Source organism: Colias croceus, chromosome 21, assembly GCF_905220415.1.
Source record: "Colias croceus chromosome 21, ilColCroc2.1".
Taxonomy (NCBI): domain Eukaryota; kingdom Metazoa; phylum Arthropoda; class Insecta; order Lepidoptera; family Pieridae; genus Colias; species Colias croceus.
In genome coordinates, this window is record NC_059557.1 from 8,922,194 (window position 1) to 8,942,822 (window position 20,629).

The 20,629-nt window shown below is 36.0% G+C and overlaps 1 protein-coding gene and 1 long non-coding RNA gene across 2 annotated transcripts in view; one reads left to right on the top strand and one right to left on the bottom strand.

Annotated features, from left to right (window-relative positions):
* The window catches only part of LOC123701493 (transmembrane protein 131 homolog), a 30,981-nt gene that overhangs the window by 7,341 nt on the left and 3,011 nt on the right, over positions 1 to 20,629 (bottom strand). Inside the window, exons 3-17 of the mRNA XM_045648989.1 lie at positions 19,632 to 19,853; positions 16,212 to 16,325; positions 13,154 to 13,276; positions 11,504 to 11,667; positions 11,016 to 11,145; positions 6,739 to 6,865; positions 5,956 to 6,054; positions 5,117 to 5,342; positions 4,649 to 4,772; positions 3,707 to 3,880; positions 3,243 to 3,416; positions 2,775 to 2,960; positions 2,293 to 2,402; positions 1,729 to 1,844; positions 1,246 to 1,400 (exon numbers count right to left, since the gene is read on the bottom strand). Of these exons, the coding sequence (XP_045504945.1) occupies positions 1,246 to 1,400; positions 1,729 to 1,844; positions 2,293 to 2,402; positions 2,775 to 2,960; positions 3,243 to 3,416; positions 3,707 to 3,880; positions 4,649 to 4,772; positions 5,117 to 5,342; positions 5,956 to 6,054; positions 6,739 to 6,865; positions 11,016 to 11,145; positions 11,504 to 11,667; positions 13,154 to 13,276; positions 16,212 to 16,325; positions 19,632 to 19,853 (2,244 nt within the window). The remainder of the gene's footprint in view (positions 1 to 1,245; positions 1,401 to 1,728; positions 1,845 to 2,292; positions 2,403 to 2,774; positions 2,961 to 3,242; positions 3,417 to 3,706; positions 3,881 to 4,648; positions 4,773 to 5,116; positions 5,343 to 5,955; positions 6,055 to 6,738; positions 6,866 to 11,015; positions 11,146 to 11,503; positions 11,668 to 13,153; positions 13,277 to 16,211; positions 16,326 to 19,631; positions 19,854 to 20,629) is intronic.
* On the top strand, positions 13,481 to 14,311 carry LOC123701506. The gene is made up of 2 exons (XR_006752746.1): positions 13,481 to 13,539; positions 14,067 to 14,311. It is a non-coding gene; the product is annotated as an uncharacterized LOC123701506 (long non-coding RNA).

The following is a 20,629-nucleotide window of genomic DNA, read 5'->3' on the forward strand; positions in this document are numbered from 1 at the left end:
TGTCCGGAAAGTGTGGAAAATGCCTGGAAAATGACTGGAAATGCCTGGAAAATATCCGGAAAATTCCTTGGAAATGCTTGGGAAATTCCCGGAAAATGCCTGGAAAATGCTTGAGAAATTCCCGGAAAATGCCCGGAATATTCCCGGAAAATGCGTAAAAATGTCCGGAAAGTGTGGAAAATGCCTGGAAAATCCCCGGAAAATGCATGGACAATGCTTGGGAAATTCCCGGAAAATGCCCGGAATATTCCCGGAAAATGCCTGGGAAATGTCCGGAAAGTGTGGAAAATGCCTGGAAAATCCCCGGAAAATGCCTGGGATATGCTCGGGAAATTCCCGGAAAATGCCCCGGAAATCCCCGGGAAATCCCCGGAAAATGCGTAAAAATGTCCGGAAAGTGTGGAAAATGCCCGGGAAATTCCCGGAAAATGCGTAAAATTGTCCGGAAGGTGTGGAAAATCCCCGGAAAATGCATGGGAAATTCCCGGAAAATGCCCGGAATATTCCCGGAAAATGCGTAAAAATGTCCGGAAAGTGTGGAAAATGCCTGGAAAATCCCCGGAAAATGCCTGGAAAATGCGTGGGAAATTCCCGGAAAATGCGTAAAAATGTCCGGAAAGTGAAAATGCCTGGAAAATCCCCGGATAATTTCCGGAAAATGCCTGGGAAATGCCTGGAAAATATCTGGAAAATGCGTGAAAATGCCTGGAAAATCCCCGGAAAATGCCTGGGAAATGCCCGGAAAATGCCCGGAAAATTCCCGGAAAATATCCGGAAAATGCGTGAAAATGTCCGGAAAAAGCGTGGAAAATGCCACTTCAAATTTGCGAAGTAATTAAAGCAGAAAACCAAAAAAGAAAAAGAAAGATAAAATCTTTCATATATAGATGATATCAGTTTAAAGTTTTTTGTTATCTGTAATACTTACGGAAAAATCGCCTGTGCACACTTAACGATTACACCCTGTATAATATAATTAAATCAGTTCATCGCCGACGGTCACTAAGAGCACCTCGCATGACTCATTTCATCCATTGCATTAAAAGTTTCCGTTTAATACAAGTTTCGATGGTTTAAATAATTCTTTTATTTCACAATATTAATTAATTATATACTAGTACGGGAAAACCCGTACAATAGAATTACTCAATTCTATGTGTGTGTTTAAAGTTTGAAAATATTTGAAAGCATAAGAAATAGCGTCGATACCGCTCGTCCTCGTGTGTGTGTGTGTGTGTCACTCACCTGTGTAGTGTGCAGGTACAGCGAGTAGTTGCGCGGCGCGCGCGCAGCGGCCCAGCGCGGCAGGCGAGCCAGCAGCGCGCGCACGTCCGACCGCACCGCCCCACCCCACGCCGCGCCGCGGTTGCTGCGGGCCCGCTCCGCCCACGCGGCACCATCTGGTGAAGACAAAGAAGACATATTTTTGAAAACTACCCGCAAAAATTACTGTGACAAATAAGTTAAATTCTGTAAACATCTGCTATAATGGATGGAAAAATATGATAATTATCTGTTGGCAAATCAAAAAAATTACATTTTGAAAAGTACCCGCATTATTAAAAAAAACTAATATGTCACAAATTTTATGCCAATAAAAGAGCTATACAAAATATGTTAACAAATACACACATCTTATTTTAAATTGAAACATACAGCTTAAATTGGACTTTATAACCAAACACATACAGTCCATTTTCGACTAGCAAATCAAAAATATCAACATACCCGCAGTATCGAGCGGCAGGCCGGTGTAACAGTTGGGCTCGCACAGCCGCTCCGGGTCGTAGTATAGGTAGCCGACCGTCTGCCGCCCGGGGCCTATCTCCGCCTCCTCTATGGGGCTGTTATCAGACAAAATATACTTTTGAATACAGTTGAGTTAATTTTGAGTTCATTGGAAACTTCCAATTGAATTTCAATAAAACTTTATTGAAGTACAATTTTACAACAAAACTTGTACCAACACCGTAAAATTAAATCTTTAGCAAATATTTTATGATAAAACAAAAAATAAAACAACTTTGCCATAAAAATACAAAATTAAGCAAATGAATCAAAAATTCAACAATTTCTTATATTTTTTGCAGTGAAACTTCGTTAGGCGCGTTGAGAGTAAAATTTCATGTCGCGTCATGGCAATTCCGTCATATCATGGAGTAAGGTGACGATTTTGATAGCTTTGAACCTCCAAAAAAGTTTCAGGACACGTGTGGTCGGCACACACGCCCTTTTTTTTCAATTATCGACAAGGAAAAATATAATATAATCTGTGCCAAAAAATGTACGTACATAAAAGTGAGGGTCTCCAGCGTGTTGTCTTGCGCGTACGTGACGCCCGTGACGCGCATCCACAGCGACATCGAGTTCTCCACAACTAGCGCCACTCGCGTGCCTGCGTACTGTTATAACGTTTTATATGAGAAACTTTTCCTACGTGGACGTGTTAATTGTCTTGTAAAGGATAAATTGGTCCTTCGAGTTATTAAATAATCACAAAAAATATATTAACTGCTGGCAAAATGAAGTATTTCTACTGTTTGTCGTTACAAGCACCACTGCCAAGTATCACCGAAGACCGTTGAGTTTTTTGCGTAAAAGAGTAAGAACCCGTTTTATTTTACAAAATTTGACTGTATAATTTTTTCTTTACTTCTAAGTTAAACAATTTAGGTACACAATAAAGTATTTTTTTTTTTGTTTGTTGTTAATCAAACTAGCCGTGCCCGCTGCTCACGTGCACGGAGCCCGCCACGTGCCCGCCCCATACGTACCGGCGCGGCGGGCGGCGGACGCGCCTGCGCAGCGGTGAGGCGGCCGGCGTGCGCGCGCAACGCAAGTGGCGCAGTGGCGCGTGCGTGCCCGCTGCTCACGTGCACGGAGCCCGCCACGGCGCCCTCCCGTGCCGGGGCCACCACGCGCAGCGCGGCCAGCGACCATCCACGCGGCGGCACGCACTGCTGCAATACAAACGCGCCACGTTACTTACGATACACATCCACAGGGGATGAAAAAAATTTGAACAACTACCCTCAAATTAAAAAAAAAACATTACGCAACAATTCAAAACAAAGTCAGATGACATGTTATTTTTAAAATGTAGATCATTTTCATAATTTTAAATTGTTTATAAAAATGTTAATTATTTTCATTAAAAAAATCAAAGACACCATTTTGACTGGATTACAAATTAACGACATGCTTAAAAACCGACATGTTACAAATCAATTTAAGTAACCAACCGGTGCAGAAATAGAAAGCGTAGCTGACGCGCCCGGCAGCGTAGCCCCCAAGTCCGTGATACACATCTCAACACACGCCGGGTTGTGAATCCGCAGCCCCACGCGCCACGTGGTCGACGTGCCCACGGCGCCCAGGTTCAAGTTACCGTCCGATGAATTGGGCCACTCCCATTCCTGGAAACATATATTGGATAAATAAAGAAAATTTCCTAATCATTTAAAATTCTAAACATTTAATAGTTGTGTATAAGTAGATCCGGCTCGAAGGACCATAAACTCTTATTACGCGTATATTTCACACAAAAAAATTAAAATCTGCCTTATAAATTTATTTTAATGAAATGTTGTACGTTTAATTAATCTAGCCACGAAGGATTCGTACATTAATAAGTCTTTCAAGCCAAAATTTCCAGTTGAACCAAATAATAATTACAAAATATTTACCAATTAAAATAAATACTCACAAATCTAAACTTCCCGCTGTACAACCGCAGAGGCACGTGGTACAGTGACATGTTTGTATGAACCACGATCGCGAGGTCCAGGGTTACCTCCTCTGGGGGCTTTTCGCGTAGTTTGATACGCACTAACGATTCGATGCCACCCGGTTGCAGTGTGAGCGGTATGAAATCTGATATCTGGTGAAAGATAGGAAAATTATACGCTTATAAAGAAATTGAATTCATTGACGGATATTTATTATTACAAAATGTAATGTGTTGAAAAAAAGAGTGCCGAGCTCACGTGTCAGAAGTGAAACCTCTTTGGCAAAATTCAAAGATACCCAAATCGTCGCTTCACTCTTTGACGTAAAGGCACACCCCGGACACTCCATACAAAATTATCGTTTTGACAGTCACACTGTAGAGACTGCAATTATGTGTGTGTTAACGCTTTATGGTTGGCACATTTGTGACTAGCGTAAAAAATAATTCGCGTTTTTCTGATGAAATACATCCGTAAACAGCACAATATCTAACCATTTTCTACGAAAAACGATAATCACAAATCCAAAATAATAAAATTACTTTAAGTCAATTTGATTAATGTTGTCAATCTTCGTTGCGTATCGTCCTTGCAGACAAATAGGTACGGACCATTTTCAGGCTGATCGTGCGAGGTGAAGTAAGTGTTTAATTTTGGCGGGAGGTGGAGTGTCCGTTCTGTAGCGTTTAGCTACTATTACGTATTCTGTGGTAAAGGTATTGCCAAGACGCGACCTAGAAAATTTTACACTCAACGCGGCTAAAGAAGTATCACTTCAAAAAATATCTATTCTCGGGAGTAATAAATAGGCTGACTCACTAAACAAGAGAAAATACACATAAAAATAATACTTCATATTATATCTCAGTATAAGAAATTACTAGTTTTCAAATAGATGCACATATCACAGGTCTCCTTACCCTAAAATAAGGTTTAGCCTCTTCTGGCAAGCGCACGGCCGTGATCTGTAGCGGCTCGTCGAACCGATTCTCTGCGCGTATCTCTTGTTCTTTCACTGCATTTTCAATGTCCGATGTGACTATGCTGTAAAATTTTTTATAATTCAATTTTGTTTGTGTTATGTGTATGTGCTAGTATTTTCTAAGGAAGACTCGAAGGACCAATAAAGCTATTTTTTTAATCCTTTAATTTGAATTTTTAATGGTTTATTGGTGATAGTAAATCGTAAAATGACTCGTACTGGTTATAATTACAATAAATATGTCATCGAAATTGAAAAAAAATTGCAATTATTGTAAAAAAAACGAAAAAAATATATATTATTATTCTCGCCGTTACAAGGTTACGTCGTTGAATTTTTTTGTCAAATTCGTTCTATAGTCATAGAATTATTTATCAATAATAAAAATTAGAATAAAATAACTTACTCTATCGCACTCGGCGTGAAGGCCAGCGTGCCCGGCAGTATACTGACACTGTACGGCACCGTGGCTTTGCCCACTCTCACGCAGCCCCCGCACCACGCCCACTGCCCCATCTGCCCCAGCAGCCCCAACTCGTCCCCACTCAGCCCACTGGGGTCGTCCCCGTTCTGCCGCGTTTCGTCGTCACTTTCAATTTGCCTCTGCTGCGCTTGCGCATACAGCTCCGCGTCTGTGAATATCTCTATTTAAGAATTCCGATCGTTATATTAATGTTAAAGTATTGGTGTTTTTTTTGTAGTTGTAAGTGCTGCGTCCGGTCTGGCAACTATATATAAAATCCATACTATAATATTATAAATGCGAAAGTAACTCTGTCTGTCTGTCTGTTACTCAATCACGCCTAAACTACTGAACCAATTTGCATGAAATTTGGTATAGAGATGTTTTGATACCCGAGAAAGGACATAGACTACTTTTTACCCCGGGACATAGGATAGGTTTTATTCCGGAAATCTCACGGGAACGGGAACTATGCGGGTTTTTCTTTGACTGCGCGGGCGATGCCGCGGGTGGAAAGCTAGTTATAAATAAAAATCCAATTGAAATAGCAAATAAACAAAACATTTTTTATTATAGATTATAGCTTTTTTAACAAAAATACGTTATCACTTTATCATTTATACAGTCATATCTCATTTTGAAGCTTTAATGCTTGCCGAAAATATTTTTAATTCAAATTCCTTATCCTAATTCATGTCAGAGGTTACGATTTACACTTAATATTGCAACGTTAACTTTACTGTATGTGCAATACAAAATACCAATAATTAATTAAAACTCACAGTTAAGCGTAAGTCGTGCGACTCGTGTGAACTCTTCAAACGGCTCGAGGTGCGAGCGCAGTACTGTCAAATGAGCCCCGTTGTGAACCTCCATACCACCTGTGAGGAAGAAAATTATTAAGTTTATAATTATTCAAACCGTAATCATAATCTGTATAGTGTTTGGTAAATGTAAAAAGGGCACGCACACTGGCGCACTTAATTTATAACGCAAGGCACGCACCCACTTAGGGTGCTTTCAACCTATTTGCATGTTATCTAGTGCGTGCGTGTATATGCGTGTTAATGCGGATGCATTCACATATTTGAATGTGTGTATGAATTTGTGTGTACTATACCGTTAGCGATGTGTGTCTGTGTGTATTCTGTGTCTGCGTATTAGTTTGTGCAACCGTATCAATGCTACTTGTTGCGAATGTTTATTGCGTACACATGCATGGGTGGGTGTGATTTGTTACCATTGGCGCTATGTTAGCTTATATCTGCTCGCGTTGTAATTGGCAGTGTGTGGGTACTGTGCGTATGTATGTATTAACGTGTGCATGTCATTGCATAGACATGTGTGTTTACTGTTTATGTATATGTGTACGGTTGTGGTATGTTGGCTTGTATTTGCGTACGTTATCATTATCGTTGTGTGCGTATGAATGTTAGTACGTGAGCGAGTTTATTCTTTGCCATGTGTGTTTATGACTGTGTGTGTGTGTGTGTGTGTGTGTTTAGGTGTGTGTGTGTGTGTGTATGTCTCTCTCTGTGTGTGTGTGTCTGTGTGTGTGTGCTCACCGTTAGCAGTGTGCGTGTCAGCGCAGGGCTCGTGCGGCGCGGGGGCGGAGCGCCAGCAGCGCGCGGCGCCGAGCGACGAGTCGACCCGCACTGCGACGTTCGCGCTGTTTGCTGCCTCCACGTATACCTGTATAAAACACGATATTATAGTCATTACTAGAAGTCCGCCCCGGCTTCGCCCGTGGTACATATTTCGCAATAAAAGGTAGCCTATGTCCTTTCTCGGGTATCAAAATATCTCCATACCAAATTTCATGCAAATTGGTTCAGTAGTTTAGGCGTGATTGAGTAGCAGACAGACAGACAGACAGAGTTACTTTCGCATTTATAATATTAGTATGGATTCGTATTATAACCGAATTATTACAAGTATACAATTTGATACATGGTAAAAATTTATTTTTCAGAAGTTAGAACACGTTTTTACTAAAAAAAAGGAGATACATAATCAGAGGCGGCTCGTGATAAAATTGTATGGGTGTTCACTTGAAATAAAACAACGAAAATACAATAGCGTTAGCAGGATAATTTATTACAAAAAAAATGAGCACCACATTATAAATCCATACTAATATTATAAATGCGAAAGTAACTCTGTCTGTCTGTCTGTTACTCAATCACGCCTAAACTACCGAACCAATTAGCATGAAATTTGGTATGGAGATATTTAGATACCCGAGAAAGGACATAGGCTACCTTTTATTGCGAAACATGTACCACGGGCGAAGCCGGTGCGGACCTCTAGTATAATATTATAAATGCGAAAGTGTGTTTATTCGTTTTAATGTGACTTTGCCATGGGTAACTTTTGACAGCGGTGAAACGACTCATACTAATGCGAATTTAACATCAGGGGAATCCGCGGGCAAAGAAAAATATATGAATATTGTTTTCAATAAAAATGATGATGATGATATTGATGATATCGATGAAAAATGATTTTAACAATAGCTAGGGGAATTTCGATTGACAGAAAAATTACGATAAGTCGGCAAAAATTTCTATAAGTCAGGAAAATTTCTATAAGCTGGAAAATTTCTATAAGAAAGGAAAATTTCTATACGCCAGGAAAATTTCTATACGTCAGGAAAATCTCTATAAGTCAGGAAAATTTATATACGCCAGGAAAAATCCATAAGTCGGGAAAATTACGATAAGTCAGGAAAAATTTCTATACGTCAGGAAAAATTCCATAAGTTGGGAAAATTTATATAAAGAAGGAAAATTTCCATAAGAAAGGAAAATTTCTATACGCCAGGAAAATTTCTATACGCCAGGAAAAATCCATAAGTCGGGAAAATTACGATAAGTCAGGAAAAATTTCTATGAGTCAGGAAAATTTCCATAAGTCGGGAAAAATTCTATAATGAAAATTTCCATAAGTCCGGAAAATTTCTATACGTCAGGAAAAATTCTATACGCCAGGAAAAATCCATAAGTCGGGAAAATTACAATAAGTCAGGAAAAATTTCTATAAGTCAGGAAAATTTCCATAAGTCGGGAAAATTTATATAAGCTGGAAAATTTCCATAAGAAAGGAAAATTTCTATAAACAAGGAAAATTTCTATAAGCCAGGAAAATTTCTATCCGTCAGGAAAAATTCTATACGTTGGGAAAATTTCTATACGCCAGGAAAAATCCATAAGTCGGGAAAATTACGATAAGTCAGGAAAAATTTCTATAAGTCAGGAAAATTTCCATAAGTCGGGAAAATTTATATAAGCTGGAAAATTTCCATAAGAAAGGAAAATTTCTATAAACAAGGAAAATTTCTTTAAGCCAGGAAAATTTCTATCCGTCAGGAAAATTTCTATACGCCAGGAAAAATCCATAAGTCGGGAAAATTACGATAAGTCAGGAAAAATTTCTATAAGTCAGGAAAATTTCCATAAGTCGGGAAAATTTATATAAGCTGGAAAATTTCCATAAGAAAGGAAAATTTCTATAAACAAGGAAAATTTCTATAAGCCAGGAAAATTTCTATCCATCAGGAAAAATTCTATACGTCAGGAAAATTTCTATACGCCAGGAAAAATCTATAAGCCAGGAAAATTTCTATAAACAAGGAAAATTTCTATAAGCCAGGAAAATTTCTATCCGTCAGGAAAAATTCTATACGTTGGGAAAAATTCTATACGCCAGGAAAAATCCATAAGTCGGGAAAATTACGATAAGTCAGGAAAAATTTCTATAAGTCAGGAAAATTTCCATAAGTCGGGAAAATTTATATAAGCTGGAAAATTTCCATAAGAAAGGAAAATTTCTATAAACAAGGAAAATTTCTATAAGCCAGGAAAATTTCTATCCGTCAGGAAAAATTCTATACGTTAGGAAAATTTCTATACGCCAGGAAAAATCCATAAGTCGGGAAAATTACGATAAGTCAGGAAAATTTCTATACGTCAGGAAAAATTCCATAAGTCGGGAAAATTTCTATAAAGAAGGAAAAATTCCATAAGTCGGGAAAATTTATATAAGCTGGAAAATTTCCATAAGAAAGGAAAATTTATATAAACAAGAAAAATTTCTATAAGCTAGGATAATTTCTATCCGTCAGGAAAAATTCTATACGTAAGGAAAATTTCTATACGCCAGGAAAAATCCATAAGTCGGGAAAATAACTATAAGCTGGAAAATTTCCATAAGAAAGGAAAATTTCTACAAACAAGAAAAATTTCTATAAACAAGGAAAATTTCTATACGTGAGGAAAATTTCTATCCGCCAGGAAAAATTCTATACGTCAGATAAATTTCTATACGCCAGGAAATTTTCTATACGCCAGGAAAAATCTATAAGCCAGGAAAATTTATATACGCCAGGAAAATTTCTATACGTCAGGAAAATTTCTATACGCCAGGAAAATTTCTATACGCCAGGAAAAATCTATAAGCCAGGAAAATTTCTAAACGCCAGGAAAATTTCTATACGCCAGGAAAAATCCATAAGTCGGGAAAATTACGATAAGTCAGGAAAATTTCCATAAGTCGGGAAAAATTCTATAAGGAAAATTTCCATAAGTCCGGAAAATAGTTCGATAAGTCAATAAATAATATTATAGATAAATTATGATAAAATACGTATTTAAGGCGATAGAAACGATTCAACTATAAATAATTTATATATTTTAAACATGGTATGCATAATAAATAACCTTATATTTCGTGTTTCTCAAAATAATTCAGAAGAGAACTTAATACAACGGTTCCGTGAGATGGGAGAGGATACGGAAGATTGCTCTAAGCCGTTGTTAGGATTGTGAGGGTAATATTATTATTTATTTAATTAAGTATTTAATTAATTGATAGATAAATTAAAAAATTTAATCAGAGAGATAATGTAAAAAGCAGTTTTAATCCTACTAATATTATAAATGCGAAAGTTTGTGAGGATGTGTGTGTGTGTGTTTGTTACTCTTTCACGCAAATACTACTGAACCGATTACAATGAAATTTAGCACACAAATAGAAGGTAACTTGGATTAACACATAGGGTAGGTTTTATCCCGGAAATCCCACGGGAACGGGAACTATGCGGGTTTTCCTTTGAAAACGCGGGCGAAGCCGCGGGCGGAAAGCTAGTGTCTATATAAACACTAAAAATTATAAAGTATTTCAAAACGAAATCAATTATTATTTAGCAAAATTAGAAAATCCCCGAATTTGCATTCGTGAGGTATTCATAGTGTGAGCGTAGTTATAATATAAGAGTGGCAACGTCGCGCGCAATTGCTGCTGTCATGCGATGCGCAACGTCGCTTGAGAGCGGCGCTCCGAAAATGGCTACTTTTCCATAGTAAATCTTTTGTTTCACGCGCAGGACTGTGGCGAAATTTCTCTTTCACTCTTATTGGATTTCGTATGTAGGCAATGTACTGAATATTGTTTCATAGGAGCGCAATCGAGAGCGCTCCGTAAGCTCCTTTTCGCGCGTTACTTATTAAATGAACAAGAGTGTATGCAATGTATTTTATTTGTCATGTGTAAAGGTACTTATTTTATTGATATAAGTATTGGAGTTTTTTTACGATAGATTTTAAATAATGAACAGGTATAACTTTATTATAATTATTTATGGGAGTTCACTGCACCAGCGCTCCTGAGGACGAGCCGCCTCTGTACATAATATATTATAGAGAATAATGTTGATATGTGGCTGAAATAACAATGTCGTTGTTTTTTTTCATATTATAACGAAATATTATTTTTTTCGCCTGTATACTACTCTAAGCACACGGTCAGCCACACACACACACACACACACGCACACAGCTCGTACCGTGCGCTCGGGATCGTGCGCGCCGTGCGGGCGCAGGCGCAGGTGCAGCGGGCGCGCGTGGGGGCCGGCCGCCGCGCCGCGCGCCTCCACGCACACCACCAGCCCGCCGCCAGGGATGTTCGCTTTTATCCTGTGCATATAATGCAATAAATGCAATGCAAATGCATTGCACTAATTATAATCGTGAAATTCAGTCGTAATTTCGAAAGAAAACACGGTTTTTATCAAAAAGTATTTAATTTTTAATATAAAAACAAGTTTAAACTAACTACCCGCATAAATTGAGATTTTAAGAACAAACTTTAAACCAATTCAAATACTGAAACAAAAATTTAATTGTGTTCAAAAATGCATTGTATAGTGTGCAGTGTAAAATGTACATATTTCACAGAATTTAATGCGCAATTTGTAAAATATATAGTATCTTAGTATGCTTGTGTGTGTGTGTGTGTGTGTGCCATGTCTACCTCTGTATATGTCAAACTCACCGCACATACGCCGCACGGGGCTGCTTGTGCGCAGGCGACACGCGCAGACGCACGAGCGCGCGGCTCTCACGCGGCGGCACCGCCCACACGTCGCGCGGAGCCCTGTTGCCCCCGCCGGCGAGGCGCAGCCCTAGCCACCCGCCCGATGAGTACACCTCGCTCACCTGAGCACGCGCAATACATGTTACTGCCCCCACCACAGAATATATAATAGTACTACATACAGAAGGTTCACTCCTTAACACAAGTCAACTTTAGGGTTGAGGGTTGATACTCGCCGCCAATTTATCATAGGTACGCGAACAGACTTTAGAGAGAAACCTCCCTGCCTATGACATCATATCTGATGTTATATCTAACAACGTACATAATACCACAAATAATAATATTACCACCGCTACCGCCAGAAACAGTGATGGGTGGCGTACGAGTGACATACTAATTATTAGAGCAAGTAGATAAAAAATAATTGCCAAATATGATGCTAAGCGTAAAACTCGGGAACGGTTCGACCAATACGGCTTTATTTTTATGTTTCTGTAGAGGCCTAGAGAGACAAGGAAGGCCTTTTGATGGAGAGAATACGCGAAAAGGGCACCAAAGGCACAAATACGCAGGGCAGAACACCTGCTGAGGCAGCTGGCACATATAAATATTTATTTTTATTTATTTTATACACACAAAAATATAAACTATTGAACTAAACTAGGATCATGTGTTTTTGGGATCTCTTTTTCATTGTTTAGTACTTACAAAAACAAAATTTCGAAAAAAACAAAGATTTACAACTATGTATTGAAATTTTGCACATTGATGAAAAAAATCTGTTGTTGATGAGCAACTAGCTTACGTTTCTCACAAAAAATCTAAGCAAAACAAAACTATAAATTTAACTACTTAATTTTCATAACAACACCAAACCGGTTTAGTATGCTATGCATTTATGAATGAGCCCAATCTTCTAATTCATATAAATTTCGCATATTACCATTTACAAAATTGGATAAATATTCTGCTCCGGTTACGACAATCATGATTATTTAAGTTGAACTAGTTATATTAGTTATTAATATTTAAGATAAATTCTACAATATTCTAGATAAGTTCAATGAAAAAAATATCTTCATCGAATATCTCACAAAAACCCTTTATATAGTCTTATCGCTGGCATATTCGAAGAATTACATAGTATATTTTTAATCATTCGATAAACGGTTAAAAAATTGTATCATTATAATTAATTTTTTAGCTTAAACTTTAAAAAACAGTGATGAAATTAGCGGAGAATTATACTAATTATTTTAATAAGTAATTAGATTGCTGGTTTTTGCGAAACTCATCTATTATTCATAGATATTTCATATGTTTTAAGACGCAAAATATCCATAATAACATATTTTTAAACTCTTGTTGAAAAACTCAAAAAAAAAACTCTGTTGTCTGAAAATTTATTTGTCAGAATTGTGGTTACAAAATTTTTATAAAATTTATGTAACGACCGCACAATTCGCCAACAATTTGGCATACAATTCTATTCGTCTTAATAACCAGAACTCGTTATTACAGTACATGAGTAGTCAATAAATAAGCACTTAAAATGTCAATCATTCTTATACATTCTTCATTCATTCATTCATAAAGTGTGCGTACCTGTATAACTTTATCGGTAGGATTGTATAACGTGAGCTCGGGCTCGACGGACGCGTTCGCCGGCACGCGCAGACCAATCAGCGGCCACACGTCGTATTCGCTGGCTACACCGATCGCCGATACCTATGTAAAGAAAATGAAACTTATAACCCATTGAGATAATATGAATATGGAGACGATACCGCCTACATCACATATGTTCCGCTCAACATACGTCATCTGGCGTAACTGCACTCAGTCGCTTGCTCCGCTCATTGGCGCGAACGTCACGCTCATTTTTTATTTGTTTTAAAGTGAAACGCATCAAATATGCCTACGTGTGTGTTACGATATTGCACAAATAATACAAATAATACGGAAAAGTGCAAAGGAATAACTTTTCATCAGTAAGTAACTAGATAATAATTTTTAAAACTTAGTTAGAGCAAAATTTTTGGCGGGCGACATTTTGTCATAGATTAAAAATTTAAGATATGACATTGGGCATGAAATAAGTGTTGTTAGTAATATTTGCTGGCGTATATTTTTATAGTATAAAATAATAATTTTACATATTTAGAAAAGCATAAAATCATGATATATGAAAATCAATTACTTAATCACCAATTTTTTTTTGTTAATTGATTTTAATCAAGTTTTAAATTGATATTGTATAAGCTACTGACTGGAGCGTAGGTATAATTGAATTATTATTTATTTATCTGCACTAATATTTTAAAGAGGAAAACTTTGTTTGTTTGATTGTAATGCATAGGCTCATAAACTACTGGACCGATTTTGATGAAATTTGGCACAGACAATCTTTAGACCCTGAGAAAGAACATAGGCTACTTTTTATTGCGAAATATGGGGCGAAGCCGGGGCCGACCTCTAGTTCAGAGATAAGTAAAATTTAATATTTTTTCTATTCAAGGTTTCCATGTCTGGGCCGTGAAGAAAGGGAAAAATGGGTAAAATTTGTCCAAAACAACCGCAGTGAAGAAACCTGGTTACCATCCGATAGAACTTGCGTCTGTTCATTGCATTTTCGCGATGAGGATAAATATACCACAAAAGCGGGAAGGCGTTTTCTAAAGAAGTCTGCTGTTCCTTGTATTGATGTTAGTAATAATAATAAAATTTTACGGATTTGTATAACAAATAAAATATTATTTTAGCCATCACTAACATTATTATTATTTTATTTATTTTAGCCGAAGGTGTGCTACAATAGTATTGGCAATACAAGCAATTTCTGAGCCGGGAACATGTTCTGAGGAAAAAAAAATAAACGGCTTTTATTTTATTTTTTTCTAAAAAAGGCTCACTTTGTAAGGAATGAAACTTCCCATAGCCCTGACTGAACCTAAAACGCGAAAAAAATTAAATTATACCATATGACGTCACTATTTACATCATCCTATATTATATGCCAGATATTGTTAGCCCCGCGTAGTAAATAATAATAATATAATAAATTCTTTATTTAAGAGTAACAAAGACCCACAAAAATCACTAATACACATAATATGAAATATAAATCACAATCATAAAATATAAAATTGACATATCACAAATAATAATAATCAAAGAAACATACATAAAATCACAGAAAAATTAAATATAAAAAATAACAATTAAAATTAAGTAAAGTCAGTTTATACCTAAAATAAATATTAAGTAAGTACAAAGAAAATTTCAAGTCAACATGCATGTAATGAGTGGCACCCAATAAAATAGACAGAATGAAACAAAGTGTCGCCTCTATAGCGGTGAGTCAGTGACATCGCATAATCTATGACTGTCTAGCCGCCATTCGCGCGCCCCGCGCCGCCGCGCTTGGCGCACAGATTTTGTTCGTGGTGTCTGCTCCATATTCATATTATCTCAATGTTATAACCCCAATTTAATGAAAGAATAAAAAAAAAACAGATAAAAATAAGTGGCGTTCGAGACCAGGCGTGCAGGAAATAAATTGATTTTTCAATTTAACTACTCATGTTATAACATCAGCACTGCTCAAATGATTAAGGAAAACATCGTGAGGAAACCGACATGTCGAAGAATCAAAAGCTCGACGACATGAAGGCTCATAGAAGGCCCGTGTCCCGGCAGTGGGAACATAATGTGCTGATGATGATGATAAAAATATATCAGTCCACTCCAATATTTTTAAAGTTTGGAAATATCTAGTGTGAGTAACGATTACCGAAACTATGTACCTAGTTATGTACTTCATATTAACTCAAGAATTTGAAAAATCAAAAGGCTTAATCTACGAAGACTTATCTATAGCGTCAAAGTCCCGTAGTTAATGTAGATGTACTTATCACTTGAGGAAGATAAAAAAAATGCCTTTCCAATTATTAGCATTCACCATCTCCTTTATATGACGAAGGTATACAACAAAAATGCTACATCGATAACGTAAATAAGCTCTGTTTATACTTTATTCCTCGTTGTTTACCCAACAAATAGAGTCTATATGGTTCGATATCTTTCGTTAGTTCGTGTATATATTTACTTTCCTAAATAAAAAGCAAACACAGCATCGTTTATCTGTATACATTATACAATCTACGTTTAAAAAGGGAAATTGAATATATGAATGTACATACAGCTAAAATTGTTGAATCTGAAAATGTTCACTGAAGTTCTTTTGTAAGAGTAGGTGATTATAGTTAGAGAAAAAATAAGGAATGAAAAGGTCCAAGATATTCGAGATAAAGAATATACTTAGATAGAGAAGAATAGTTAATTTCATCAAGCACCACCTATTTATTATACGTCCACTTTCATCCCCATAGAATAATATTTTCAAAACCCCGTACAAATATTTTTATGCATTCAATTTTATCCCTTATATCTCTCAAAATACGGAAGACAATCATATATACAGGATACATCAGTTAAGATGTGTTCCATTTTATACTTTACAACAAAAAGAATACGTTCGACAATCACACATACCGGCTACTCTTGTACACCGAGCAACGTTTGCATAAAGTTAGACCGTATATTATATTCATTCAATTTTATCCCCTACGGCTATGATAATACGGTCGAAAATCATACGTACCGGATACTTATGTACACCGAGCGACGTGTGTATATAGAGATGCGCCGTGACGAGCCCCTCGCGCCTGCCGAGGTACACCACAGAGAACGTCGTGTTGCCTTGCGGTGGCACGGACTGTACATACAATGAATAACAAATTTGCGACCACAGATCTAATAAGATTCCGAAGGGGTTAGGGTAGACAATTTTGGTGGAAACTATAGTTAAATGAAGAAATTTATTTTTATAAATTAAATTAAATGTTAAGTCTCGTATTCATGGTAAACATTTGTTGAATAACAGTAATAAATTGATCAAGAATGTTGCTGGAAACTTTTTTGAGATGACGCTACTAGTGATGCAACGAATACTACTTTTACGAATACGAATATCACACCTACTATTCGGCGAATACGAATACGAATATCTCGCATTGGTAATAAAAGACTTATTTATTTAATGTATGTTTTCTCTACTAATAATTAAAATTTACAGTAGGCAAATTTTTATTTAAAAACATAAAATTCGTAGATTTTCTGGTTTTAGGCGATTTTTTTTTTCAGTCTGGATGTTTCCAACCGTTGAAAAAAGTCTTTCCGAAACGTCTGTACATGGCTTCAGTAAAAAATATTTTTGGGCGAGTTTTTTCTGACTTGGAAAATGGATATTTTCTCGCCAAAAGGCCAGTGGATCAGCAGTCACTGCACACGTTTTATTTTTACGCGCGATTTTTAAATCTGTAGTAAATAGAATTGCGTACAAAAATATCCGTTTTTAAATATTCGTATATTCGCCGAATACGAATATTCGGTAAATGTCTACTATTCGGCGAATAAGAATATTCGTATTCGTTGCATCACTAGACGCTACGCGAGAACATTACTTGCGTTATCAAGTTTGAAACACGCAATTTTGCCCTCAAGTCGCAACATATTGACAACAACTCTTCAACATGTTGATTCAAATTGAATGTTTACTATGAATACAGGGCTTTAATGTAAAAAAAAAATAATGAATAGGAAAATATTTCATTCTATAATCGCCTTTATTAAAATCTACACCACATCATAATTCAATCAGTTTTAATTTCTCATTTAAGGAGATAGTGTTATACAAAATAACCTTAATAAAGTAGGTATCTTATCAATTTACAACTAAGCTAAAATATTATTTAATACATAATATTATATATATTTTAAAACATTTCCATATTTGAGATAACTAGGTGGTACAAAATTGAATTTTTATGCACAAGAATACATTATGCATTTTGTGAAGTTTTCCAAATAACTTATTGCGAGCACGTAGCTGCATCGCATTCGGTTCAATCAATAATTTGAAACACGCATGGCGGAACATAGAAATGTATATTTTTCACAAAATACATACAGTTTACTGTTTACATAAACACATGCTTGATTTAAAAATTTGATGTTGCGACTTGCGACTAATTTAAATGCAAATACCTCGTATTAACAATAATTTATATTTGCATTAACTTCCGGAAATATCTGAACTAGTTATTATAACCTTATAATAAAAGAACAAAATATTACACATATTAATTTAATGTTCTAAGAGACAAAAACGTTACAGAATAAAAAAAAATAATTAATGCTTAATTTCTTTTTACTGCGCTTCATGATGAAACTGTATCCGTTTTTTTTTAATTTCTTCCATAGACATCATCCCATTCAATACAGTTTAAAAAAAAAAGAGTAATCCGATGTTCCAATTTCAAACGACGTGCAGACCACGTCAACGGGGACGCAGGAAAAGTTCGAGCTTGCCTCCCTTCCGCTCATGACAAGGTCCGAACTTTTCCCGCCGCCCAGTTGCGTTCCTTTATTCTTCTGACACGTGCACGGCTTCGAAACTTCGTTCTTCTAGAATGTTCTTGATCCAATGGACGCTTATACGCTCGAGGTATACAAGTTTATTATAAAATCTTATAGATTAAATGCAACATGCATTCGCAAATTAGGTCACGACTTCATTCAAATGAAAAATATTAATTAACTTTTTCTCATTATCCCTGACCGTTCTTTTAAGCCCGTTTTATGCAACATATTCCAATACGGAAATTTAAAGAATTAAATTATAATAACTAAAAATATTACGTTATTATATGAAATCTATAACCCATTAATGATTATTACATAACTCAAAGCAATTGTGTTATTACATACATTAGTGACGCACATGTTTACACAGGGACCATTTGTTATATTGATTTCAAAGGAGAAATTATATTATAGTAGGACGGGCGACCCTAAAATGTAAAGAATTTCTAATATCAATAATTGATTGATTGAACTCTTTGTGAAAGGTAATATGCTGCTATTTTTATAATAAATTCAAAAGGTTATAGGTATTTATTTAGGTACCCGTTTTTCCAACTTATTTTTATGAATTTGATATTTTCTTTACCTATGACATAACTACAACCTTTCTGTATTCTGTATAACATTGGTTATCATTATGCATTCATTCTATATTGTTTTTGGATTGGAACAAAAGTAAAAGTGAATATACAATTGATGTTATTACTTATTACGATTAACGTTTTTACGAATTCCCACAATACTTTTCCCCTGTATCTGTATGCGCATAAAATTCAAAGTAATTATAATAACAATGTGCGAATACAACAATCTTTATTCCATACAAGCGCAGCCCTCCTTGAACTTTCCGGTTTACAAACTTATAAAAAATGTCATTAAATATCGTCAACTGCTCATGCATTGACCTACTTAACTGACGAACTGGATTCCGTTGTGGATTTCATATGAAAGGGCAAAATATGAGCGATTTGATAACATTGAATTTTTTTATCGTACTTAACATTTTAGCGAGCTATTTTTACGAGATATTTTACTGACGGTTATGTGTGACTAATTTTCCGTGCATTTAGAAAACAATGTATTTTATAGCTCACTCGCTAATTTAAACAATAAACTATGCCTCAGGCACAGTATTTCCAATGTCACTTGAGGAATAGTTTTAAAATCTGTTTCGCCAACTTAAAATTATCTATTGTTAGCAGTCTCACGACAAATAGCTATGTGATGAGTTGTATCCCAATGACCAAAAAAATATACAAATTTTCATGAAGCAAAATAAAATATATAAACCTAGTTACGGCTATAGTAGAGGATCTTAACAAAATTATAAATTTAAATAAAAAAAAATAATAAATAAAGAACAATTAATTATATAACACATTTACGAGGGTAGGGCGAAATTTTAAGCCATCCCAGTTGGAATACAATATAGCCATCTCAATTGAAATAAAATTATACATTTTTGGGTTTCTTTTACAAAAACAAATAATGTTATTTATGAACATTTTAACATACCTTAGCAAGCAAAACTGTATTCTACTGAGCCAATGACTCATATATTTTCAACATCATTTCATCATCCTGTCAAGAAACATACCTTAGAGTCAAAAAAGGAAGCATGGAAGTCTGGCGTAGTGCCCGCCACGGAAGCCAAATGTAGCGTAGTATTGGCCATATTGGTCAATGTGACTAGACGAGTGTGCGGCTCGGCGAGGGCGGAGCGCCCGAAGCGGAGCGCCGGCGGCCAGAGGGCCACGCCCTCGACGCTCTCGCCGGCGCTCTTGTTGCTCTCCACTGAGATTGAGTCTGCCCCCCATTCCTGTGAATGTTCAGTATGGAGGAAACTGTTGCTGGTGCCATAATGTAGCATTTATTTTATTAAGTATAGAATTCGGGTATCACAGATCCATTTGATAGTAAAAAACTTAAGTATTAATGTTAGTAATTACATCTAAATCTAAGCCCACCATAATAACACTGGTCTGCAAAAAAATTTTTTTTTCGCGCTCCTTCTTATTTTTGCACAAGATTATTATAGAAGTGATACTTCTGAACAGAAATTAAGTTTTAAAAAATTTGTATCACGTCTAGATTTTTTGTAGTTTAATTAGAAAGAAACCCATTTTTTGTTCTTAGAATACATCGTTATTTTAAAAATTAGGTTTGAATATTACAAATAATGTCAAGAAAACTATTAAAAACTATAAGATAATATAATTACACATTATAGTTATACATTGTTTCAATTAGTAGTTTTCTTTTCTTTTAATATTTTATAAGGAGTTTCGCGACGAATCGATCAAGTAAAATCATCAATCTTTGCTGCCAACTTATTATCTATATTTTACTATATTTTCAGTTAGCTTTTCCGTATCTCCTCTCAAACTTCTGGTGAAATGTTTCATAGTGGTCACCGGATACTCTTTTTACAGCTTTAGTCTGCTTAATTTCATAATTTAATTCTTATCTAGGCTCCCGCATTTGCATTCCCTAGAGACCACACTAAAGACTCGCGCTTTCGATGTTGCGTCGTTTAAAAATTCATAACACGTGATTCAATTTTGCTTTATGGTTGAAATTATTTACAAATTTTCA